Source organism: Euleptes europaea, chromosome 7 (assembly GCF_029931775.1).
Source record: "Euleptes europaea isolate rEulEur1 chromosome 7, rEulEur1.hap1, whole genome shotgun sequence".
Lineage (NCBI taxonomy): Eukaryota > Metazoa > Chordata > Lepidosauria > Squamata > Sphaerodactylidae > Euleptes > Euleptes europaea.
The window spans coordinates 15183647-15210933 of NC_079318.1; the positions used below are offsets into that span (position 1 = coordinate 15183647).

Sequence of the window (27287 nt, forward strand, 5' to 3'; positions counted from 1 at the left end):
GCAGGCGGAAGAATAGGACGGACTACATTCCCCAGAAGGCCACGGGGAGAGGAGGGGGTGAGACGTGGCCAAGGGCTGAGGGAGCCGGGTTTTAAGCGAGGCAAACTGACATGGGCGGGAGGGCGGCGGAGGCGACTCGCTGACCAGGAAGCGAAGCGGCCGCGCTTCCCGTTGCCGCCGCCTGGGGACGGCAGGAGACGTTGGCGCCGGTTGCTGAGGGAGGGAGGGAGGGGGGGGCAGCAGGCTGGGAAGCCGTGCGCGCGCCCGGAGGCGGCGACGCGACCTCCTTCCCCGGCCGCCCGAGGGGAGAGGACGAGGCAGGAAGACGGGATTAAGATTAACGACGGCTGACAGTTTCGTCCGCGGAAGGGCTTGAGGGCGAGCGAGAGCGAGGCTCTGGCAACCGCCTCGCCTCTGAGGGACGGTTGGGCGAGGAGCCGCCTCCCTCCAGAAGGGACCGCGGTTCGCCTCAGAGAGGCCGGGAGGCCTGCGCGGGGGGGGGCCCTCCTTTGTAACCGCTCAGCCCCTGCTTTTGAACGGGGGGGGGGGCGTGGAGAGGCAGCTCCGCCCGGCCGCTTCTCTCCGCTCTCCTTGGGAGATGAGAAGGAAGAAGTGGCGGCTTCTGCTCGGGCTGAGGCCGGTCAGCGGGGGATGAGCCTCGATAAAGAGGCGCGGGGGAGCGCCGGCGCTGAAAGCCGGTCGGCAGCAGGGCGCGCTCGGGCTGAGGGGGGGGGGTCGTTGAGGTCTGCCTTTGGAGCCGGCGGCGGTTTGAAAGGGGACGTGATGGCGGTGGGACTAGGGGACACGTCTCCGAGTGAATAATGTTTGCTTCCGAACTGGGATGGAGGGGTGACGCTGCTTTTAAGGGGCTGAAAGTCTGATCTGGTGACTTGAGGACACACACACACACAAACAAAAGTCTAATCTAGAAGAGCAACAAAAGAAAGAAGCAGCAAGAAGGGATCTGCGATGTAGAGTGCCTTGTGACTGAGGAACAACCACCTGGCTTCTGGACTTTGCGCTCGACTCCTAAATAAGGGGTGAAGAGGATAAGCAGGTTATTTCTGTTGTCAAAGATGAAGACTGACTTCTCAGGCCCTGTATGCATTCACCCCACCCACCCCCAGGAATGGGGCTTGACTGTAATATAGAACAGCCGCTTTCATGCCTGGGGAAAGCTTGAGGGAAGTAATAATTCCCCTTGTAATTCAGAGCAACAAGAATACAGATAACGGAGGACTTGGTGAGGTGCAGAGTTGAGGAAGAAAATCCTTGGAAGAAGTCGGATATTATGGATGGTTTCTCAGCAGCTGGTCCAGGATCAGGATTGATGTGCTTGAAAGAATTACTAGGGTGTATGTTTTTTTATTTTTGAAGAATCATCTGCATCGTAACAGAAAAGGAGCTACAGAATTGCAGGCTTCCGTTTTTTAGCCAAGACCTACTTAAAGATGTGGATGTGAAGAACACACTGAGCAATTTAAGCAAAAGGCACAATGTTTCAAAATTATTTTAAAGTTTTATGATTGGATAGAATGTGATTTATATTTTAACTTTTCTAGTTCCTCTTTTGTTATATGATTATGCCGTTCTAAAGGATTATTTTGAACTTTTTTTATTTAGTTGTGAAGAAGGGAAAGACTCCTTACTATGTCTGGAATGACAGCTTTAGTCTCTCAGTAGTTAACTGGTTATTATATAGAGGTGTGATAAACTTTTAGAATTAAAATAAATAGTAGTGGCTTCTGGGAAACTCTCTTGAACAAGATTAACTTGGGGGACTGTTCCCCCTCATTATTCTCCCTTGATGACTCCCGGCGCTGGTGGTGGAGGGCCCATGAAAGACTGTGAATACAGTCAGATCAGCACTCACAGCTCCTCTTCTCCCATGGAGTCTCCCCAGAAGAAAAAGAAAACAGCTTCTCAGAGAAAATGGGAGGTTTTCCCTGGGAGAAACCAATTCTTTTGCGATGGAAGGATCATGATGGCTCGCCAGACAGGAGTGTTCTACCTGACGCTTCTTCTTATCTTGGTTACCAGCGGACTCTTCTTTGCCTTTGAGTAAGTGGCATTTCAGTTTTTCTACCCCATCCCTCATGAAGCAGGCTTCTATTGTACTGCTTTCTCTGTGGATATTGGCTGAATAGGTTTCTGTAAGTTTTATACTTTAGCATGATTGACACAATTATGTTTGCACTACATTGGAAGACTTAAGGCTGAATAATCCACTTTTTGCTCCAAATACAATTTTAAAGCAGATACGTTTAAACATAACATAAAGTATACTAATAATTTTTTAATGTATTTTTTGAATGCGTATCCCATCCTCCCTAGCAAGCTGGCTCAGGGCTGGTAACATCATTAATATGCCCAATGATGGCTACATGTTGGTGGAAAGACTAGATATTCCACTCTGATTCCTCAAAAATTAATATTGGGACACCCTTTCAAGCACAGTTTGGTGCTACTCCTTTTTTAAAAGAGTTTTTGAAAGTTTTGTGTTGGGATGAAAAGAGTTTGTCAGTTCCCAGTGCCCAATGGGTTATTAAAGAACAAGTTGTTCAAACTTCAATTCATATACAAGAAACAAATTACATTGTTGCCTTGCTCTGTTCATGCCTTGAGTATCGAGAGACACCATTTGATTTAAGTGACATTGGGCATAGTGTATGGGACTGTGCATTTTGCATCTGGGTCCCTAATCTGACGCTTAGTACTGTACTTCTTGGTTTATTTGCATTAAGGCGTTAGTACCTTTCTGTGATCAGCCTGGGCAAATGTTTCACTATATTTCTTTCCCCACCTCCTGTATTGTTCCAATTTTGATTTAAAAAAACTTGTTTGTTTTTTTAATTCCATCAACATAAAGCACCTTAGTTGTTTATTTTTGGGGGAGGAATGAAGAGGGTTGTTTTTGACCTAGAACAACCTCGACTACTTTGACCTGTCTCAGGTTATTTTCTTCTCCTCCATCCCCCCCTACTAGTGTATTTATAGTTGCAATTGCATATGCAGTATTTTACAAAATGACTATGGAGGAATAAGTGAATGTATGTGGGACATTTTGTAATGCACCAATAAGCAAGTACTTTTTTAAAAAAAAAGACAAAGGGCACATTTTGTCTTCTCCTGTACCTCATGCCCTGCTTTACTCTGATACATGTGCATGTTACATTCACAGAAGGCTGGCAGGCATAAGGCTAACTTGCTGTGTTATACAAATTATTTTGCACGATGCAGTGAAATATAGAAGTGGGTCTTCCAGTGTACAGCTGCTAGAAATATTTTATAGGAACAAGTTGGACTTATGTGGGTGAAATACCATTGAAATCATGACTAGTAGGACAATAGATGTTTTTGGTATCCAGCTAGTAGGCATACAGTGACAAGAAATGTTCTGTAAGGGGGGGGAATGCTTTGAATTCAGACATTTTTGCATAGAATGAAGTATACAGTGTAAGCTTTTTGGTTTCTTTGAGTTAAAATGCATAAAGAATTTGTGTTTCCTTGCTCAGCTTGTTTTTAAATATATGCATTTTTTATTGGTATGAAATTTTGAAAGTATATTAGTTGCCCGTTTGCTTTTGGGTTCAATTCTAAGTTACCTTTAAACACTTTCACAACCTGGGGCCCACATATGTGAAGGGCTGCCTCTCCTAGTATGAACCTGTGTGCCACCTTAGATCTGCCCATTCTTTAGTATCGGTTCTTCCTAGTTTGCTTTCTCTATCTCTACTAGAAATCTGGCATTTTAAAATAGTACATCCGCCCCCCAGAATAGCCTACATAAGGATCAAAGCAGAGGCTTGATGCTGGGAATTCTGTGATTGGAGCTCCCAGCTTTTTTAAAAAAATTCACTTATCAGGGTGTGGAGGCCTGATTCTGATTGTAAGCTTTCTCCCCAGTGTTGTTTTTTCCCAGGGAGCAACTGTTTGCTCTATTGGGGCAAACTTATAGGTGTGTGTATTGTACCCATAAGTTCACCCAGAGTGGCAAATGGTGACTCCCAAAATTGTTTCTGGTCAAGAAATGGCATGGGCCAGAAGGCCTGAAACCCCACTTTGCATTCCACAGTCCTAATAAAAAATCCCACATGCCTGAAAGGCGCAATTGTTTTAAAAATGGGATCTCAGGGATCTTATCTGGTTTAGCCCTGGGGATAGCAGCACACTTTATCCACTTGGTTGTTCAGGAGGGCTTGCAAGATACTACTTTTTCCAAAAGGCTTTCTGTTGATATGGGTGGTAATTAGTTTTGGTTTATTGTTCACTGATGTTGGTTGTGTCTATTTTCTGAGAGGGAGAACACTGTTTTGTGAGAGGGAGAATACTGTTTTGTTGTGGGAATTTGGTTTTTGGTAAGGTTTGTGGACTGGATTTATATTTTTTATATTTGACTAGTCAAATAGCAGCAGACTTATGGCAACCCATTAGAGTTTTCAAGGCAAGGGACTAACAGGTGGTTTGCCATTGCCTTCCTCTGCATAACAATCCTGGCATTCCTTGGTGATCTCCCATCCAAGGATTAACAAGGGCTAACCCTGCTTAGCTTGTGGTACAAATGTTTTAAAGTAAAAAAAAAAAATTCACTTACGGTATTTTGGATAGGTTTTTCATAACAGTACATTTTTGATAGTAAGCTTGAGGGCAAAACTACACATTACATGTAGTTGTATATTTTATTCAGTGCAGCTACTGGAGCTGTGATTTAAAAGGGGAAACCAGTATGGGGGAAGGGAATCTTTTCCCTTACCTTGTTTTCCACCTTTAAATCACTGCTTCAAGTTTCTTTTATAGAATTATAGAATTGGAAGGGTCCTCCAGGGTTAACTAGCCCAACCCACTGCACAATGCAGAAAATTCACAACTGCCTCCCCCCATACCCCCAGTAACCCCTGCTCCTTGCCCCCAAATGGCAAAAAAAAATCCTTCAGGATCCCTGGCCAAACTGGCATGGAGGAAAATTGCTTCCTGACCCCAAAGTGGTGATTGACATTTCCCTGGGCGTGTGAGAAAGGGCCATGAGAGCCAAACACTGACGCAACCCTTCCTGCCGTCCCTCTCATGATCTGCCTAAGTTCACATAATCAGCATTGCTGTTAGATGGCCATTTAGCCTCTGCTTAAAAACCTCCAATGAAGGAGAGACCACCACCTCCCAATGAAACCTGTTCCACTGAGGAACTTCTCTGCATGGAAGTTCCTCCTAATGTTTAGCCAAAACCCTTTTGAATTAATTTCAAACTGTTGATTCTGGTCAAACCTTCTGGGTAAACAGAAAATAACTCACCATCCTCTATATTACAGCCCTTCAAGTACTTGAAGATGGTTATCATATCACCTCTCAGTCGTCTCCTCTCCCCAGGTTAAACGTACCTATTCTAGGCTATCTGTTGTGGGGTACCAGCTTAAGGAAGGGGAAGCTTTCTTCAGGAAAATGATGATAGGCTGAAGAGTTAAATTGCCTTCCTCTTCTCACAACAGAGTTGCTCTTTAAATTATAGCCCCAGAAGTAGGGTTGACAGCCTCCAGGTGGACCTGGAGATCTCGCACTATTACAGTTGATTTCCAGACGTCTGAGAGCAGTTCCTCTGGAGAAAACGGCTGCTTTTGGAAGGTGGGCTCTATGGCATTGTACCCTCCTGAGGTCCCTCCCCTCCCCAGGCTCCACCCCAAAAATCTCCAGGTATTTTCCCACCCAGAGCTGGCCACCCTACCCAGCACTTACATTCTAGAAAATGAAATAAATCATAGAAAAGAATCATAGAATGACACCTAGATAAATCTGTCTATCCCATCATAAAAAGCCCATGCAAGGGGTTAACTAGCGGCTGAACTGATTAAAAGAGACATTCAACAACTATTGGCAGAATTAGTCTTTTTTCTTCTTTAGGTAAGTGGTCATATAAACAATGAGTGGACAAAAAAAATTTTTTTCCTGGCTTGCAGAAGCTGAGAGAAAAGCTCATTGGAGAAATGTGGTAAGCTATAAAAGAACCAGGGTAGCAAGTGGGAGCGAGCGTTAAGGGCCACTTTACGCATTAGATAGTCACAGACATTTTTTCAACCTTATTTTCATGTAGCAGGGAGCCACTGCCAATCTCAGTTCCTTGGCGTGTGTACTACATATATATGTGTTGTAACAGGATGTTTGTGTTGACATGTTAAAAATATAACGGGTGATGCTGATGTAGAAACATCTGTCCTCTTAGAAAAGGCTTGTAGTCAGAAGACAACATCAGCCTCAGTGGAATGTAGGAATAATTAGCAACATCAGTGGAAAGTAGGAATAAGTATCATGCCCAGTATTTTCAGCTTTCAGATGCAGAAGATGCTTTTATTGCCATTCTGCTTTATTATTTTCTACTTCAGTGCTTTTTAAACCCTTTAATTTCTAAACCTCTGATGGTTCCGTTTCTTGGGTACTATGCTACAAATTAGTGAGATCAGTAGTGTGGCTCCTGTTGTCTGACTCAAAGCACACTAAGAGGAGCTGCATATGAGCAGATTGCTGTTTTGTATATGTTTTAAAAAGAGCTATTTGTAACTATGTGGCAGTGGCATATGCCTTCTTCCAGTACGGGGTAAAATTCTGCCATCAGCTCCAGACCAGAAAAATTTGTCAGTTGACATCTAGGAATAGAATTCAACACTGAACTAGGCTATGCTTTTCCTTAAGATGTGATTTTAACATATACTTTATTAACAAAGCGAAGATTTTAATTGTATAAAATCACTGATTTCCTTTCTCTCATCTACCCAAGGGTCAATGCGTACTACTTTACTTTACTCCTTGTGCAGATCTATTCCACTCCAATCAATCTTCTATTCATTGAGCTTCTTTAAACTTACCACTTAAGAAGGTATTGATTCTGTGTACCCAGATTTGCAAAGTAGCGATGGGATTAAGGTCTTTTTCTCAACTCTGTTTATTTTATAACATTTTCTGCAGACACAAATTCACAGTTTTGAGAACTGAAAAGCAAGCTTCTGTGATAATATCTTCTAGACAGAAAAATTGCCCAAAATAATCTTACAGAAACCTCTGGAAGGGCATGACATTGTGAGTGGACTAATGAAATTCATTTACCAAAAAAGTGTAAATATTGCATCAATACACAGCTTCATGCTACATAATTAAAAACAAACCCTACCTTAAATAGAAAACTATCTTTATACAGATATTTCCTCAAAAAGCATTTTATTTTTAAAAATCCAATTTAAATTTAAAAATAAGATTTTTTGATTGTTTTTAACCATTGATTTTTATCCACCGTGTTATAGGAGCTTATTTAAGAATTTTAAAAATATATTTGCTTTATTATTTTTAGTGCTGATTTTTTTTCTCACTCCTCCAGCATTCTAATGTGCATTTTTCCTGTGAGGTACAATTACAGTGGAATCCCAAGCAGAGTTATACTGTTCTTAACTCATTAACACCAGTGGATTTAGAAGGAGGAACTCTGCTTAGGATGGCAATGTAAATAGATTTATTTAGTACAGCTGTTTCTTTATTCGATAATGAAAAGGCTCTGCACAGGACAAGAATAAATAGCTCTTCTTTCAGATAACCCTCACTCCTTTATGTGCCAAACAGTTTGCTTTCTGTTATAGAATGTAATACAATAGAACTAATCCATTTAGATTTCAGTACCACCTAACTAGTTAAGACTGTGTGTGTGTAAAATGCCTTCAAGTCGCAGCCGACTTAGGCGACCCCTTTTTGGGGTTTTCATGGCAAGAGACTAACAGAAGTGGTTTGCCAGTGCCTTCCTCTGCACAGCAACCCTGGTCTTCCTTGGTGGTCTCCCATCCAAATGCTAACCAGGGCTGACCCTGCTTAGCTTCTGAGATCTGACGAGATCAAGCTAGCCTGGGCCATGCAGGTCAGGGCAGTTAAGACGATGGTGTTCTATATTTTTGTTCAGTATGCTTTTTGCTATAGTTGTGTATTTGTTATCAAAAGGATTCTCAAGTAAAGTATATGTTGCTTTTTTCATGGCGCATACATCATTTAACACTGGTATAGACTATTATATGTGAAAATGTACTAATGTTAAGTAGCCTCGATTATTTCCTTTCCAATCAAGAAGTCTCTCCTGCTTTTAAAAAAGAAAGGTATACACTGTGTAACTAACACTGCCTTTCTCTAGATGCCTCTGATGCTTGAAGCACCTCTGTTAATTTGTGCTTGGGTTCAGTGGCTTATGACAAGTTGTGAAAAGTAGATATGGAAATTGTGGGTATGTAGTGTGATAGATTGTTTAGCAGAAATCAGTAATCTCCTTGTAAATGGGAGTTACCCACAAGAAAGTACCACTATGAAGTTTGCTGGCCCTCATAGTAAATAAAGCACAAATGTCCCCCTTCAACAAATGTCCCCCTTCAACAAAGTAAGTGTATTTGAATTGCTTTTTTAAAAGATGGAAACAAGTTGTGAGCTCTATGCACATGATATAAAGCAGATTATAAAGCCTGTGTCGTCTGTTCATGGCAATAAATTTGTTACTGAACTAAAGGATTTGGGTGTGAAGCCTTTAGCAATAATTGTCTGGGTTGCTCTAATGCCCAGGAGCAGTGGTACTCAAGAGCCACATTCGCAATTGCCAACAACCAAAGGAGCCACATGAAGAAGAGTTGTTTTTTATACCCCAGTTTTCTCTACCTTTAAAGAATCTCAAATCGGCTTACAGTTCCTCTCCCCACAACAGACACCTTGTGAGACAGGTGGGGCTGAGAGAGTTCAGAAAGAACTGTTACTAGCCCAAGGTCACCCAGCAGGCTTAATGTGAAGGAGTGGGGAATCAAACCCGGTTCTCCAGATTAGAGTCCACTGCTCTTATCCACTACACCATGCTGACTCTCATATGAGTACCATATGCCCTGTGGAACACACAATAATATAACTATTGCTATTGTGTGTAACTATACCTTTTTTGAAGGTAGCGTTGTCTCTTCCCACCACTGCTGAACCTTAGCCAGGCCTTGTGTCTGGAGTGAGGGGAAGGACTTCCCTCTCTACCTTCCCATTCTCTCCTCAGCAGATCAGGCAAGAGAGACTGAGATTGCCAAATTGCCCTGAGGAAGACCAACTGGCTGTGGTGAAAGGGAAATAAAACCACCACCATTCCACTTTGGCCAGCTTGTTCTATCTTTTCCTTTCCATAGATTTAACAGCCATTGGCTATTCATCTACCATTTCATGCTTAAAAAAAGGAGAGATTAAAATTAATTTTCTCTTGACGCTATAGAGAAAAGTTGACACGTGTCTCACGCAATTCACTGATCTACTTGACAGCAGATAACACAGTATCCGCTTCTAAGAAAGTGTTATTAGCTGTTTCATCCAGGGAGTAATATATTTAGTGCAGTATTATTTTGTGAACATGCTGAAACAATGTGGGCTAGGGAGTCTACGTGATATGGACAAAATGGGTATTTGTGTTCTCCTGCAGTTATGTTATTGTATCTCCTTTGCGTCTTGGCTGAGTCTAAGGCATTACACCTTGCCAATAAGAAAGCTCGGCTAAATTTATGGATTTACTTGTTCTATCCTTGGGTTACTGCTGGGGTATTTTTACTCTCTTTTCTTTGAAGTCAGCTTGCTTTCCTCCCAGCAATGGCCCTAGTGCTGAGATGAGAGCACAGAGGCTGCAGAAAAGGGTGGGGGTGGGGTGCTGGAGAACACAGGCCCTTTACTTAAAACACTAGAATGAGGTACCCCATCATTCAGGGAGGTTCACAGTTTATTCATCCTCTACTCCATCCAGTGGCAGCTGTTGCAAGGTGAGAACCACCTGTCAACCACAAACCCTTCTGAGCAAGGGCCTTTCTCATTTTCCTGGAACATGGGAAGGGTGCCACATGGTAAAGAACTACAGGTAGCTTGTCAAAGAGCCACATATGGCTCCCAAACCACTGAGTGAGCAATAGGGCAAGATGTTGGCTCTCTCCTTGCCACTGACTGACCTGTTCAGATGATGCAGGCAGACAGTAGAGCTTGCCGGTAGAAGACCAGGAATTCAGGGATCAGAACACTGAAAAAGTAGCAGGTAGAGTTGCCAATATCAGGTTGAGAAATTCCTGATATTTGGTGGTGAACCCCGGGGAGGGTGGGGTTTGGGGATGGGAGGCACCTCAGAGGAGTATAATGCCATAGAAGCCACCATCCAAAGCATCCCTTTTCTCCAGGGGAAGTGATCTCTGTAGTCTGGAGATGAGCTGTAGTCCCAGGAGATCTCCAGACCCCACCTGGAGGCTGGCAACTCTAGCAGGGAGCATAAGAAATGGAGGCTGGAACTTAGGAGAGGGAGTTAGCTCAGGTAAAGAGAGAAGAAAAGAGGGAACAGGCAGAAGAGCTGCAGAGGTAAGGAATCATATGTTGATTTTTAGCATGTCTCTACTTAGGAATTAATATTGCTTCATCCCCTCTGTTCTCTATTCTACTTGGGGTTCACATTTGAATAGTTAAAAAATAAACCCTGGCTCAGTTCTCCAGTCCAATACTGACCATATTGTCAACTACTATTTAAAACATTTCACAATAATATAAAGCAGAAAATAGTTCTGATTTCAAAAACTGGCCTCTGGAAGGTTTCAGGACCCCTTCCTTCTGCTTTAGAAAACACCACGCCAGATCCCATGAAGTCCCTTTCCCTGCAGCAGTGTAGCATTTGCTTCATGCTTTTTTCTAAAGTCTACGTTCACATTTAGTTCTTAAAAATACCAACCCACAGTGAGTAGGAGAAGCTAGGCCATATGGCTAAGCTGGAAAGGAAAATAGAGGCTTTCTGGAGAGACTTGCAGTAATGACATTGATTTTCCAGAAAATTCTGAATTAGAAAATATTCAGCAAAATTTAAATCAATTAAAGCATAACACTTCCCTATACCAAGCCAGATTACTGGTCCATCTAGCTCAGTATCACCTACCCTGACTGGCAGTGGCTCTACAGGCTCTCAGGCAGGAAGTTTTCCTTTGACATCAACTACCTGGGATCTTTTAACTGGAGATTTCAAGGCTTTTGGCATGCCAAGCATGTGCTATGCAATAGCCTGATTTAGCATGCTTATGTAACTTCGATATGGTAAATGAAACAAAAAAAATATGCCATGCTAATTTTACACACTGTGTACATATTTCAAATGTTTTTTTCAGTAACCAAAAGCAGTCGAACTAACATATTTGTTTAGGGGGGGATCACTGAATCACATTTAGAGTATGAGTGCAAAGAGATATTGAGATTGAATATATATCCTTCCTCCAAGTCCCCTGGGGAAAAAATATTTAATTACACCTACCTGTATTGAATTGGATTGAGACAAAAAGTTGTTAACTTTCTCAAATCCCTCTTTCCCAGTGTGGATCCTTCCCCCCATATTGTTTCCCAGAGTCCCTTATCCTGCAGGAGCAGCATTTCATGGAAATCATTGGACTGCTACGGGAGGGGGGGGTATGAAAGTTCAGTTGTGCCGTTGGAAAATTTGGCCTGGATCCAACCCTTTGACTGATGCTATCATCATAGGGTTGCCAACCTCCAGGTACTAGCTGGAGATCTCCTGCTATTACAACTGATCCAGCCGATAGAGACCCGTTCCTCTGGAGAAAATGGCCGCTTTGGCCCCCGGGAGCTCCAGGGCCCTGCCACAGAAACACAGCGCAGCACGGCCCTCCTGAAGCCACAGCGTGCAGGAATGCTGTGGCCCCTTTAAACCCCCTCTCGCCAATTGTCAGCTGTTAATCGGCCAGAGGAGGGGGGGAGGGAGAAAGACGCTTCCCCCAAGCCGGGAAGGCGAAGCGTTCCTGCACGTCGCGGCACAACAGTTTAAACCTCTCTCACCGCTGAAGCCAGCCACTCCCGGTGGCGGAACATGCATGTGGGAGCCGATCAGGTGGAGGACTTTTGTGGACTGGGGGGGGGGGGGCGGGCGGAAGGTGGGAAGGCCCGGTCACATGGAGCCAGCTGTGTGTGTGTGTGAAGGCTTTTCTCTCTTTTCTTCCTTTTTCTGTCACTCTCTCCTATTCTTTCCTCTTTTTCTGTCTTTCTTTCTCCCCCCTCTCTCTTTCTCTCTTTTTCTTTTTTTCTCTCCTTCCCTTTTCTTTCGTCCTTCCTTCCTTTCCTTCCTTTCCTTCCTTTCCTTCCTTTCCTTCCCTTTCCTTCTTTCCCTTTCCTTCTTTCCCTTTCCTTCTTTCCCTTTCCTTCTTTCCCTTTCCTTCTTTCCCTTTCCTTCCTTCCCTTTCCTTCCTTCCTTCCTTCCTTCCTTCCTTCCTTTCCTTCTTTCCTTCCTTCCTTCCCTGCAGATTGACTGCAGGCTGCAAGCTGCGCCCCCCTGGCACCTCGTTTGCCTGGGCCCACCACTGGCTACCCTCCCACCTGGGAGGAGGGGGAAGACCTGGGGGAGCAGAGGCATCCTCCAAGCCTTCTCTGCATAGCCTCCCCTAGGGTTGCCAACCTCCAGGTGGTGGCTGGAGATCTCCTGCTATTACAACTGATCTCCAGTCAATAGAGATCAGTTCCCCTGGAGAAAATGGCCACTTTGGCCATTGGGCTCTATGGCTATGCAGTCTTCCTCCCCAAACCCTGTCCTCCTCAGGCTCCATCCCCAAAACCTCCCGCCAGTGGTGAAGAGGACCTGGCAACCCTAGCTTCTCTCCCCCCCCCCACCAGGAGATCTACGCCCGGTATGACCCCTGAACGATGTTCTAAATATGCAAATGGCCCTTGGCAGAAAAAAGGTTCCCCACCCCTGACTTAAGGCATTCTTCCCTTTTTTTTTTTTTTTTTTTGTTTGACTCCATGGAATATTTGACTGCAGTTAATAATCGGCCAATTAATTTGGTCAGTTGATACTATTTTTATGAGGGGTTGTCTAGCTAAAAGACAAATATAAACACTGAATAATTAAGACAGTTTCTCCCGCAGAATGTCATATATGCAAACTAGTAAGCAAGAATATTAAAGTATTGCTAAACCATACATAAACGTTTTAAAAATTTATGTCGTTTAAATTCCCTGACCTGGATGACCCAGGCTAGCCCAATCTTGTCAGATCTCCGATGCTAAGCAGGATTGGCTCTGGTTAGTACTTGGATGGGAGACCACCAAGGAATTCCAGGGTTGCTATGCGGAGGAGGGCAATGGCAGACCACCTCTGAATGTCTCTTGTCTTGAAAACCCGACGGGGTGCCATAAGTCAGCTGCGACTTAATGGCACTTTACACACACGCATACAAAATGCAGTACTAACCCTATAGCTACTATCTAAATTTAAAACAAGCAAAAGCTTTAAAGCATTTTCAAATTCCAATTAATGAGTGACAGTATCTTGCCCAAAAAAATTCACCACTGAAAAAAGTCTAACAATATCTGGACTTTCATTAATGTAGAACAAGAGTGTTAGACTGTTTTCAATGATTTTATCAGACTTTGGGAAACTGTCTTGTATTGTAAAAGAAAAGTGACTTCTCCATCAGTGCCTCAACATACCCTGCCATGACTGCTACACTGGCTGTATCCTAAGTGGAACATGGTGACTATCCTGTATCATTAACTGCAGTCAAAAAAAAAATTGAATCAAGTTTTCTTGATGTTTGGGGACTGATGAAGAATTGAATTGAAGAAATTTGAAACGGCCATATCCCCGTGTCATCTCTCAAAGCAATGTTACTTCTGCTTTATTACTTTGAAGATACATACATAATTGACTATTGGACTTTGTAGATATAGGATCATGTTGGACAATTTGTTTTTGTATTGATGTTGCTTACTACTTGTAGCTTTCTTAATAGAACTTTTTTGCACTTTGTAACTATATTGTTGTCGCTCCTGTGCTAATTTCCTGACTATTTAGTATCAGTACAGTGGTGTCTCCTTTTTCTATTATGTACCAGGATTCAGCAGAACGATTTATCATTTTCTGTTTCCTAGCTATTTCTAATCTTTCAGCAAAAGTGATGGGAGAATGAACAATCTCACTTTCAGTTGGGTATGGTAAATGCTTCACTGCTGGTCCTCTGGGATCTTTCTGCAGCATTTGATCCAGTCCATCTTGTTGAGTCATTTGGAACTCCCAAGTAGGGGTGAAAGTAGTGACTGTTCACTGTTTTTAGTCCCTTCTATGTGACTGGACTTGAAGAGTGGTAATGGGAGATGCCACGTCAGCACCTTGTGAGTTGACATGTGGGTTGTCTCAGCATTCCATCTTTTCACCTGAGGTTTTTTTATGTCTATGTGAGACCAGTTGATGAGACTGTGACTTTGAAGTTGTGTGTCATCATTATGCTAAAGATACCCAGCTGTATGTCTCTTGAAGCTTCCTGAAGTAGTTGTCTCTTGCATTATGCTGGTGCTTGGATGCCATGGTCAAGTGGCTGAAAGGGAATAGACTGAAACTGAATCTAGACAAGGAGGCAATGCTGGCTGGTAAGACTAATGTTCTGGAGGGGAATGCATTATAAAAGGTAAAGGTCCCCTGTGCAAGCACCGGCTCATTCCTGACCCATGGGGTGACGTCACATCCCGGTGTTTACTAGGCAGACTTTGAATGCATTATCAATTCTGCATTCATTCATAAACCTTTAATAGCATATAAATTGTTACAATTGATACGAACAATGGTCATAAATCTTAAAACTGATAAGATAAAATCATAGCCAGTAACATCAGATATCAGAAGTTGTAAGTTTTGGGACTTTTAACACTTCTGCTAAAAAATTGGCGACATCCACAGTAACCTCTGGAGCTGAATCATTCATTAGAAATTGACATTTAACTTTATTAGACAGGTAAAACTTGGGATGTAACCAGTTTTTTAACCATTTTCTAAGAGGTGTTTCGTATAGAGGGCAATCACATAGAATATGTTCGATTATATCCAAGGAATTTGAATTACAGGGGCAAGTCCGTTCTTGGATTGGGATTTGATGGAACCTAATTTAGTGATTCTACTTCTGTGTACTACCCATTTACAGTTATAATTAAAAGAAATGCCCAGATATTTGAAACTCTTAACCTGTTGGATTTTGGCCTTCCCAATGCGCCAGCTGGAGGGCGACCACTTCTGAGAAAAGACTAAAACATTGGACTTAGAATAATTTATTTTGAGAAAATTTAGCTGGCAATATTTCTCAAAAGCCACTAAATAGTGTTTGAGTCCAATATTGGTATAGGATAAAATGGCAGTATCATCGGCATATAATAAGATAGGGATTGTTTTGCCACCTAATTTTGGCGGATGTCCATTGATAGGGTCTAAAAAACAAGCCAAGTCTGACAGAAACAAATTAAAAAGAAGGGGAGCAAGAATGCAACCTTGCTTCACACCTTTATTTAATGGAATTTTATCAGTTAGCATTTGAGGAAAATTTAACTTGGCTCGTTGTGGATGAATGTAGTTTCTTTAAAAGGAATAAAAGACGCAGATCGATTCCTAAACTCAACAGCTTAGACCAGAGAATGTCTCTGTTGATCGAGTCAAATGCAGTCTTTAAGTCAATAAAGGCGACATAGAGTTTCTTACTGCCCAGTTTCATGTACTTTTCTGCAAGAGTGGCCAGGATCAAACAATGATCCAAAGTTGATTTATTTTTGGAGAAGCCAATTTGCTCAGGGCCGACGATGGCATTGTCCTTTACCCATCTAAGGAGACGCTACTCCAAGTGCTTCGCATACAGTTTGCCTAAGATTGATAAAAGGCTAATGGGACGGAAATTTTCAGGTAGGGTTGGGTCACCTTTCTTATAAATAGGAATTATGATTGAATTTAACCAGGAGTTAGGGAGAATATCATATAAATCAATGGAGGTAAATAATTTGGCGAGACGTGGGGCCCACCAATCTGAGAATTCCTGAAACAGCTCAGCAGGGAGACCGTCCGGACCTGGGGCTTTGCCGGATTTCATGCTACTTATCAGATCAATGATTTCTTCAACCTCAACAGCTGGCCATCTAGGGTAATCTGAAGGGATAATTTCATCAGGATTGAGCCTAAGATTGGTGTGAGAATGAAATAGCTTAGTAAAATGTTCAACCCAAATTTGGGGTGGGATACTAATTTCAGGTGAAGGGTTGTTATTGGCTGAGGTTACCATTGCTTTCCAAAAAGTCTTGCTATCGCGGGACTTAAGGGACACAAGAAGATGTGACCATCTTTGTCGGAAGTGGATTTTCTTTTTTTCTGTGACCAAGTTTGCATACAACTTTATGTGTGTAAGGTAGTCTTCAAATCTATCATAGGCAGCATTCATACTAACTTTCCTAAACAGAGATCTTAGCTGCCTTTTATGGGCTAAACATTCCTTGTCGAACCATGAAACCGGCTTGGTAGAATTGGTCTGGCAAGGTTCGGCCAATGAAAAGCAATGCACTTCGATCTGGGAGAGGGCTGCTACAGTCTCAGTATGCGAGTCAGAGTTCAGAATCGTTGATTTAAGGGCAAGCATTTCCTTAGATTGAAAAAGGGTGAAGAAAGTACTCACCCGAGAGTCAGACCACTTAATTCTTTTCAGGCCTAAAGTTGCCTGTGATACAGAGATGGGTTCTTGCAAGGGAGCATTATCAGACAGACGCATCCAGGAGATTAAAATTGGAAGGTGATCGCTTTCAGAACGAAAATCAATGTTAACAGATTTGACTAAGGCTAAAAATTTGGGGGAACAAATTCCATAGTCGATGACGCTTCTCCCTTGCCACGAGTTAAATGTGAAATACTGGGAAGCATTATCAATTCTAAAAGGATTTATTTTTGACAGTGTCTGTTAAAAAAAATTGAGTACTCTTAAATCTTGTATTGGTGATGTAAAAAACTGGTGTTGTTGCTGAGAGTGTTTTTTTTTCCTGGTTCACAAACTTCATTCCTATTTAGGCTTGGCCAGTATGGCCACATGAATCCATTATACCGTAGCTCAAAGGCTAGATTACTGCAATTTGCATATGTAGAGCTGCCCTTGAAGACAATTTAGACATTTAATTTAGTACATTATGCAATAGCTGCTCGTTTGTTTAATGAAACCAATTGTTTCAGTAATAATGCACATATACTGGATCCAACTGCGTTGGTTGCTAATATATTACTGTGTTCAACTCAAAGTGTCAGTTTTAGCCATTAAACCCCTCTGCATCTCTGAAAAACAGCCTTTCCCTATATGAACCTGTGCATGAGCTCCATTCTTACTAGCAGCATTTGTCTCTTCTTTTAAGGAGGTTAGATCACCTGGAATCTGGGCTAGGGCTTTTTGGTGATACCTTTGGTGATGGGGTGTGGACTGTCAAATGAGGTGAGAGCCACAGTAGCTTTCTTTTAAGAGAACTTGTAAGGCAGGGCTATTTTGGAGGACTTTCTGCTGATGCTTGATATTTAGGCTTATTTTTTGCAGTGCTGTTGGATTAATGAATATGAATGAGTCTGCGGAAATACTGATCTTAATCTTAAAAGGATTTTAGCATTTATGTATGTTTGTATATTGACGTGGAAACCTCCTTAAGCCCCAAGGGAAAAGTCAATCTACAAATGCTTTTAATAGATTTCATCCCTAATGTTCAGATACTAATCAGAATTCCACAGATCTATTATTGCACATATACATTTGATGCATATTTTTTATTTTGGGTTATACAGTTTGTGAGGTCAAGTTTGTGGGATATCACAAGAATATACAATCTATGGGATACATTCCAAGCATTGTAGATTTTGGTAAGTCTGCCAAAGTTTAAGTAATACAATATGCATAGTTGACATGAATTCCATTTTTGACAGTTTGGCATGGCACTACCTAGAAGAAGAAGTTGCTTTATATACCCCACTTTTCTCTACTGTAAGGAGTCTCAAAGCGGCTTAGAATCACCTTCCCTTCCCCCCTACACTACAGCATCTTTTGAGGTAGGTCAGGCAAAGATATCTCTGAGGTCATTTATTCATGGCTGTTTGCTACGGTTTCAATGCTTTGTTGCTCGGGACCTTTTTTTTTGGTTTTTCACAGCTGCCCTGAAGTGGCCCATAAAATTCGCAGCATCCTATCAGCAACTCAAACCTCCGTTGCTACGATCTTTCCCTTTGCCTCGCCCTTTCTGCCGGAGGGTCCCATGAAAAACTTCCTGGAGTCGGATTTCTTCTCCCCGCCCATCCCGGCAAATGTGTCCTCCCTCTCCTACGTCTTCCAACCCACAGGGGCGACTATTGGCCAAGGGTTCTTTTTTTGTTCCGACCAGAAGCCCACCCCTTTTCATGCGCTTTGCGCGGCCACTAGATCCGCGCTTGAGTGCCGTACCAAATCCAAATCTCTACGGCAAGATTACAAGAGATGTGTGGCCTCCCATGCATAAATGGCCCTGGGCGCTTTGGCTGCTGCACTAATGAAGAAATAAAAAATAAGGGGGAAACAAAAAGGGGGAGGTGAAGAAAAAAAGGTGCTCGAGCATAAATCACGAGGGGAGAAGTGAAAAGAACTATTCCAAAGGGGGACGAAGCAACGAGTCAGGACACACCATCAAAAGGGGGGGGGGAACTAAAAGAGAAACAAGGAAAGCGGACAGAAGCAGAAAACAGAAGTCAACGGCAAAAAGAATCCAGAGCTGAAAGGGAGTGGGGGGAACCGTGCCGTTTACACAGGGGAGGTTTTGCCTTGGATTTGCCGCTCTCTCTAGATGCACATTTTCCCCTTCCAAATTCTCAAAATTCTGCATTGGGGGCTTATTGTTGCTTCCAGGTAATCCCTGGAAGTGATGTAATTGTGGTGGTGATGCTGCTCCCCACCCTCCCACCAGTTTCCAGGCTCAGCCTGGCAACCCTATATGGGTATTTGATGGACAGGGTAGGTTCTGCCTCTCCCTAAGAGCAACCAAGAAGAGAAGAAGAGTTAGTTTTCTATGTGCAGACTTTCTCTACCTCTTAAGGAAGAATCAAACCAGCTTACAATGTCTTTCCCTTCCTCTCCCTACAACAGACACCCTATGAGGTAGGTGGGACTTAGAGAGTGTGACTAGCCCAAGGTCATCCAGCTGGCTTCATGTGCAGGAGTGGGGAAGCAAATCCAGTTCACCAGATTAGCCTCTGCCGCTCATGTGGAGGAGTGGGGAATCAAACCCAGTTATCCAGATCCACCTCTCCAAACCACTGCTCTTAACCACTATGCCATGCTGGTTCTGATAGAAGGTTGAGAGAGACAGTTGGAAAACACCAGTTGGGAGGGCAGTTAAGGAGTAGAAAGAAGAGTGAAGGATATAGTAGGATCCTGAAATAGGGAAGTGAAATTGGTAGTCCTTTCCTGAGGGAAATAGCTCCTAGGAAAGGAGGATGATCCCTATCAAGTGTTAAAGATGGAAATTTGGAACCTGTGTATATATTCTTACCTCCACAGGCTTTAGCAAATAAATTTGTGCCTGTTTATCTAAGTAGTGACAGCCAAATGATCTCTCCGAACAGTTATAAATACTTGTCTATAAAACAAAACAGCTATATTTTTGTGACAAACTATATAGTTATACAAAGTTTTCCTCCATTCCTGTTGCCTTTTAACCTGTCAAGTTTAAAACTGAAACCTTGACAGTCTGATTTGACCATTTCCCCCTAAGAGTGAAATAAAACAGTTTATGTGTTGTGAATTCATATCAGTCTCACATCTTTCATATACAGACATATTCCAATGAAGGGTTTTTCAGTTCCTCAGCATCCTAGGCTGGTTCAGAATATATCTATATACATTTTAACATCTGAAAGACAAACAGGAAAAAAAAAAGAAAAAGCAATGGCTTGGCAAAGTGAAAAGGGAAGGGGAAAGCATCATAGGGCACCTTTGCAATTTTGAGACAGGGTTCTGAATGCCACCCCAAAGTGGCTGCCACAAAAAGCATTAGCAGCAGCAGGATGGGATGGTCCAGGAGTGCCAATTTTTCCAGCTGTGTGGGATACCTTTCAGCTTGTACAGTCTGAGGATGTGGACATGATTCTTACAAGTTTGAGACCTACCACCTATTTTGTGCAACCCTTGCCCCTCCTGGGTGCTTAATTCTGCCAGAGCAGGCTGGTAGACTGGGTCTGGAGGACACTAAAAGCCTCCCTGAGAGATGGGGTGCTTGCTCCTCCCTTGAAATAGGCAGTGGTGTGTCCATTCTTGCTTCCATTCACACCGGTAGTGATGTCATCACATTGCTGGTGATGTCATTACATTGCCAGTGAGCCGCCCCACACACACACAGGTTAGACTCTTGCTGGTTGCAACCTCATTCTGGCAACCTTAGCAGGTAAAGTGCAAGGTAACTGCATTCCTGCAATGTATGTAACATAGAAGGCTTCATGTACTGATTAGCATTATATATGAGTACTTGTTATATGTCAATATTTAAATTGTTTAAAATGTAGCAGAGAGGTATGGGGAAGGAAGTCATTTTCTCCCACTGAGTTCGGAGTCCATCTTCATCAGCAGGTTTTGTCGTTCCTATGCTCAGGGAGGCAGGATCTAAAAAACCTTTTGCTTCCTGTCACATGTGCTAGGACCGCCCTCTGATATCCAGTTCGAGGACTTCCAAAGCAGAATTTGAAAAAACATAAACATAAATGTGCACCCAAAGAACAAGGAGCAGCCACTGTAAATACATAACTCAAACAAGGAATTAGTAACACGTAAAACACGAGAATACTCTATTCTAACTCCTCCCTCAGTGTAGAAGGAATCTTCACAGGTAAGCCAAGGTTCTGTTCTCCCACTGAGTTCGGAGTACATCTTCATCAGCGGGATCTTCAATTTTTATATATATATATATATATATATATATATATATATATATATATATATATATATATATATATATATATATATATATATATATATATATATATATTAAAAAAAGGGGATGAAGATGTACTCCTCCCTCAGTATAAAGGGAACCTTCACAGGTAAGCCAAGGTTCCGATTTTGACCACCTCCACATATGCTTTTTATAGCAGATCCTATACAGAATCCTCAAGTAAGTTACCCAATATTCAGTAAGGCTTACTCCTAAGTAAGTGTGCACAGGGATTCATTGTTAGGCATGTTAACAATATAAAAACTCTGTTCTTGTCTGTATGCATTAGCTCCCCACTCCCCATTAGTAAAGCTGCCTTGCCAAGTTTCTCTATATATAACTAAGAGAAAGAAAGATAATTTCTTGGCAGCGCTCATTCTTGCTCAGAAGCCAGGAATAGCTGTTTTTAAAAGGGAGGTTGAAGCGGGGCGACCTTGGCCTGCTTCCTTGGGGAGGAGGACTCCTGAGGAACTAAAAAGTTGCATAGGCAGAAAACTGTGGCGCTGACCTGTCAGCAGCCACTACAGAGTGAGCCTTGCTTTCTTTTGTACTGTGTTGATTAGAACTAGGCTAGCAGATACTTGGACCTCTGTCTAGCCCCTCAAGTCACACTGAGGGTGAAAGTAGGCGTCTTAGCACACAGGTGGACTGAATTTAGGGTTGCCGACTCAGAGTTGGGAAATTGTTAGAGATTTCTAGAGAGGGACTTCAGTGGGCTATATACCATAGATTCCACCCTCCAAAGCAGCCGTTTTCTCTCTGGGAACTGACCTTTCTGGTCTGGAGATCAGTTGTAATTTGGAGCTTGGCAATGGCAACCTCCTATCTGGAGCTTGGCAATGGCAATCTTAACTGAAACCTATGTCCACCAAAGTAATGGGAAAGCAGGGGTGGGTACTAACTAATTTCAGCAGTGGGTTGATGGGTGTGGTGAGGGGTATCTAACTTTTCATGTCCCTGTCAGTTATTGCCTGCAAATCCCCCATCTCCAAGGATGTTCTATCTACAGCTGGTTATTGTTTTGAAGCCCAATTGAAGGAGAAAACGCTGCTGTAAGCAGAGGGGGACAGGCATTTACAATGGAAAATTGGAGGGTTAGTCATCCCACTTCTGCCTGCCCTTTCTCCCCTAAAAGTATTTTTTACATCCATGCTGACATGAGAAAAATTTGGGGTTTGGAATCTGTATTTTTCTTTATTTCTAGTGTCATTCTTCAGAAATATACTCATTCTTCCCTGGGCAACTACTCCATGGCATGATTTATTGAATCAAAGTTTTGTAAGGTGTTTTAAAATTTTCAGGCCTGTATGGTTCTGGAATTAGTGTACATTTAGAGTTTCAAGCCTTCTTCATTTTCCCACAGCATCTTATGCCATGATTATTGTAAGACCTATGTTTGTTGATTTGTTTATAGCTGACCTTTCTCATTCCTTGTAGTATAGTTTTCTGGAAGAAGTTCCCTGCTTGCAACTTATTATGTTTTTTCAAGGTCAGGTGGAGAACTGACGTTCTAGCCATTTCAGGTGCACACAGGCCCAATTCACACTGGAACTCTGGTGCATAGAGAGAGAAGGCTTAGACCCACCTCCTGCACTATTTTTCTGACTGGAAACATTGCTGGGTGGTATCAGAAATATTCCAGTGTCTGAAATATAAATACATGCCACCCCCACCCCCCATGAATATGCACTGACACAAAACATCCTTTGAGTGGTAAAGTTGCTCTCTTTGCCCCATTGTGGAAACATAATCTGTAGCTCATCAGTGGCAAATAGCGCTCTCTTTGCCACTCAAAGATTTTGTGTGAGTATGTATTTATGTAGGGGTGTGTGTGTGGCATGTTTCAGACACTTAAGGCTAATTCACACTTTCTTAGGACTTCTGCTAACGAATGTGCTGGGATTTACGTGCATAGGCCCAGTTCAGATTGATAGCACAATGCATGTGGAGAAGGCTTAAAGCCCCTTCTGCATGCGTGCTGCAGACCTGATCTGAATTGGGCCTGTGTGCACCTGGGAGGAAAGGAACTCCCAGTGCACTTGTGAATCAAAGTCCTTGTGGCTGCCTCAAGGATTGTGTAACCTGAATTGGCTCTTACTTGATTGTGGAATACAGTGTTGGATCCTGTTACTTCACTGAGCCAAGGACAGAGGAAGGCTCCTTGTGCTGGAGTTGTAGGATCCAACACAGAGAAATGACATCACCTCCCTTGAACTTTGTGAACTCATTTCAGTTTCATTCAGTTCAAGGATTTTTCTTTAATTTAACAGGCATTAATTATGAGAGTTTTATATGCCAAACTGTAGAAGGGTTCCCTATGGGTCTCACTGGAGCTGTTTCTTCCCTTCACCCAGCAAGGAATAGGACTCTAAAAGTAGGCTCCATAGGGATAGGCTGGAGCCAGTAGAGCTGTGCAGCGTTAAGGCTTTAAGATGCATTGTCATTTAATTTGTCTAAGCTTTTAAGTTTTCTTTGGATGGAAGGATAGTTATTTCTAGAATTAAGAAAATTTTACAAATTTCTTCCCATGACCCTTTGTTGACATTAAAATCATACTGAACAACTCCCACACTGATTGCTAATTCTTAGAAAGAACACAATGTTATTTTTCTTTCCTGTAAAGATAGATGGGCTACCAAGATTGTAGTTGTCCAATATATTAATAAATACACATTTATTTGTTTTAAAATACACTGCCCTTCTAAATTTATACTCTAATCTTAGTGCATTCTGGGCATCTTACAAACAAGAATAACAAATGCATCTTTATACCTGATAAAGGATTTGGATATAGACTTTCTTGTACAATTTAGTTGCTGATAAGCAGAGCTTCACATATATATGAATATCTAATTTGTACCAAAGAGTAGAGAATATTTCCTTTAGTGCAAAATCCAGTCACTTGCAAAAGATCATAGAATGCTTACATTTGTTTATATTATGCAAATTTCTAGCCCTTCTATTTGCAAGAACAAAAAAATGGAAATGTTTTCCATTTCAGCATTCTGGGTAGGATTTCAGGTTGTTTGTGAGGGGAAATTAATTCCTCATATAAAACAATCTCCAGTTATTTTCTCATAGTATCTAGCTCTTTGGCATTCATTTTTGTTCTTCAGGAATTTTCCATGAGTCTCAGTCTAGTCATGCATATGAGTTGAAATAGATTGCAAACGTATTGATTCCACCATCAAAATAAATTGGTCTATTCCTTATGGCTTCAATTGCTTTTGTCCCAGAATTTGGAACCATACCGAATTTTAGGCAAGAAGTCTTCCAGCGCATTCCTGACCTCTGAGGACAAAGGTCCTCAGGAAGCCAGGAACAGGCTGCACCAGCGTTGGGACCCGCCCCCCCTCGTTCCAGCGTCTGGGCTACTTACGCCAGCGTTAGTGGCCCCAATGCTGGCAGGGAAGCCCAGATGCTGGCAGTGGCAGCGGCAGCCAGGGACACCAATGGGGCCTTCCACCGGCGTCCCACCGGCATAACGGCCTGCGCTGGCGTCCTGGGAGGCATTTCCGGGGCTTGCTGCAGGAGGAGCGGCCCGCCGCAAGAAGAGCTTTTTAGCAGGCGCAGCCTCGCTATTCTCAATGGGGCGAAAATCCCCATTTTAAAAGAAAAAGGCATTTAAAAGGCTTTTTTCTAGCCTTCGGTGGGTGGGGAACTGCCACAGCGGCGCCACCTCCCCATCGTCCTCGCACGCCAAAAGCTTAGGAATGCACTATTAGCCTATATGCTGGAATCTCAAAGCCAATTTGCCACCCCTACCCCAAATTAAAAGGGGGGAAACCCAACTCTAAAAAGAGGAAGACCTACATTTGACCAGAATCAGCTCTGAATTATATTACCACTTTCTCAAGGCACCTAAATCATTCAAATTATCCTAAGAGAAAACTTTGCCATGCTCTTGAAAATATTCTGAACATACTATAATTTTCTGTCCTTCCTTTTTCACCACTTTCTTGAACAACAAGTTTGTTGTATGTAAATATAACATGTAAATATGTTATGTTTCGCAAGAACGCTAGATTCTTAGATTATTACAATTCTATTTGTGTTTCTGTCAGATATGGTGTATGTATTCCATATGTAATATTGGGTGCAAATATTGTGCTCTATTAAATGCTTCACTAAATGCTTCTATGACTGCCTCTAAGTCTGCAGGAAAAGCTAAGTTGCAATTGCAACTTTCTGAAACTTGCTGTATATTCAGCAATGTTGGCCTAAAACATATTTCCTAAGCCTGTTTAGAAATACACTTGTGAGAGTGTATGGGAAAAGCAGAAGTGTAACAAAGGCTGAAGACAAAGGCTGCCTCCTCCCAGCCCTGAAACAGACTGTTCCGTACCAGCCTGACACATTTGATACATGCTTGAACCAGTCGGCCTCATCCTTGACCCCTCCCTAACTGGTGTTGCGAGATATGGGGAAGTGACCCTCAAACAATAGAGACAGTTGGAGCTGATGAGCCTGGCAGAGACCAACAAAGATGTCAACTAGTGAAATGCCTGGTTGTCTTATAGTCCAATGATAGACAACAAGGAGGAGGTTAAGTTAGAAGCAACAGTTCTTTATTTAGCTAAACACAGACCTGGGGTGAAATAACCACAGATAAGATGCAGGGTTACTCACCAGAGAACAAAGGAAAGTCAGTATCATTTATGCATTCGGATAGGGCAGGCCCATAGCTGCTGTCAAGCAGATTGATACACAAAAGCACCAATACACATTAGGTGTCTACTCCATATTAATTAGCATAGCCTATAGATATTTCCTGGCTCAAAGGCTTCTGGATGCCAATTTCCCCAAAGCTTCGATGTGTGTGCATATGAGTACATAGTATTTTATACCAGCTCTTATATCTGGGCATTACACTAGGACTAGACAAACCCACGTTTTGGAGAGTAATGGGGAAGGGCAACAGATGAGAAGGCAGAGCGGAGAAGGGTCAGAGACACTGTGATGTCATAAACCCTACGGAAGAGTTTTGCCTAGGAGGCAAAACTATTTTCAATAAAGATTTATTTCATTTAAAGGATCCTTGACTGGGACTCTCAGTATGTTCATTGCTGGATATGAACCCCACTAGCCCAGAACCCTACCTTAAGTTCTGATCAGCCCTAAAGTACAAGGTCTAGGGGCCACAGGTACAGCTTTGTACCTGACATATCAGAAATAGTTGCTTGTAGTCCAAGGAAAGCTGGAATATGCAGTCAAAGGCAGGGTATTTCAATTCTATCATTAGGGTAAATTTTGGCTGACAAACAGAAAGAAATTTGGTTTTGGTCTAGCACAGGGGTCGGCAAACTCATTAGTCAAAAGAGCCAGATATCAACAGTACAATGATTGAGATTTCTTTTGAGAGCCAAATTTCTTAAACTTAAACTATATAGGTAGGTACACTGTTTATTAACTTAATAAACTTTAATTAAAGTTTTAAGTCTTAATTAAACTATAGGTACACTGAATAAAACTTGATATCATACTTAATAGTGATCTTATTTATTGATAAAAATTAAATTGTAAGTCCCTGCCATTTCCCCCTTCCCGTCCGGAGTCCTCATCTGGAGGCCTGGTCTACCGCCATAAAAGCCTATTGGTAGACCTGGCCTCCGGCTGAGTCCCATTGGGAGGCCAGGTCTACCCATTGGCTTTCTTGGCAGTAGACCTGGCCTCTGAAGGGGGACTTTTTCCCCTCCTCGGAGTCCAGGTCTACTGCCAAGAAAGCCAGTGGGTAGACATGGCCTCCCAATGGGACTCAGCCGGAGGCCAGGTCTACCAAAGGAAGCCCGCTCCGCCCAACAGCTGATAGGTGGGCGAGGGGGCAGGAACCGCCGAGCCACCCGCCCAGCAGTCGCGCAGCTAGAGGGGAGGCTTTAGCCTCCCAACCATTGAGGGCAAGGGAAAAGGGGACCCGGCCATTCTCCACGGGGGGGGGGAGAGACAGCGCGCCCGCTCACCTGCTCTCTCGCGCTTGCTCTCAGGCGCGCCAGCTCCACAGCCCGGCTGCCAGCATGAGCGGGCGCGAGAGCAGGGGCTCCGAACCAAGTTCGGAGAGCCGCACTCAACGGGCCAAAGAGCCGCATGCGGCTTGGGAGCCACAGTTTGCAGACCCCTGGTCTAGCATTAACAGCTAATCCTCTTCTTTCACAAGAAGATAACCAATTAGAAGCAGTGCTGCTACAGAAGATTTTCATTATATAAATTTGTCTTTCAGGCTTCTGTGAGTCAAAGATACAAATCACAAAAGGTGGCTTCTTTGGGCCATTTTATAAGGAAACTACAGCCTATGTAACTGCAAGACAAAAATTTTTCCTGCAGTTGGGCTAAAGCTAGGGAACACTGACAGCTGCAATTTAAAGAAATGTGCTTTAGATGCAGTTGTTTTAGACTGCTGATATTTTCTTACTTTTATATTAGCGACAACCAAAGTAAACACTACAGTATCCTATATTTAATACGGACTGATAACTGCAGCCTGCAGAATAGAACTTGTAAGAGAAGTCTACATG

At 42.7% G+C, this 27287-nt stretch overlaps 1 protein-coding gene across 2 annotated transcripts in view; it reads left to right on the forward strand.

Moving 5' to 3' along the window:
- Positions 1-1764: 1764 nt before the first annotated feature.
- The window catches only part of ZDHHC14 (zinc finger DHHC-type palmitoyltransferase 14), an 85910-nt gene continuing 60387 nt past the window's right edge, over positions 1765-27287 (forward strand). For both annotated transcript variants that reach the window (XM_056852528.1, XM_056852529.1), the window contains exon 1: positions 1765-2061. In XM_056852528.1, the coding sequence (XP_056708506.1) occupies positions 1808-2061 (254 nt within the window). In that variant the 5' untranslated portion in view covers positions 1765-1807. The remainder of the gene's footprint in view (positions 2062-27287) is intronic.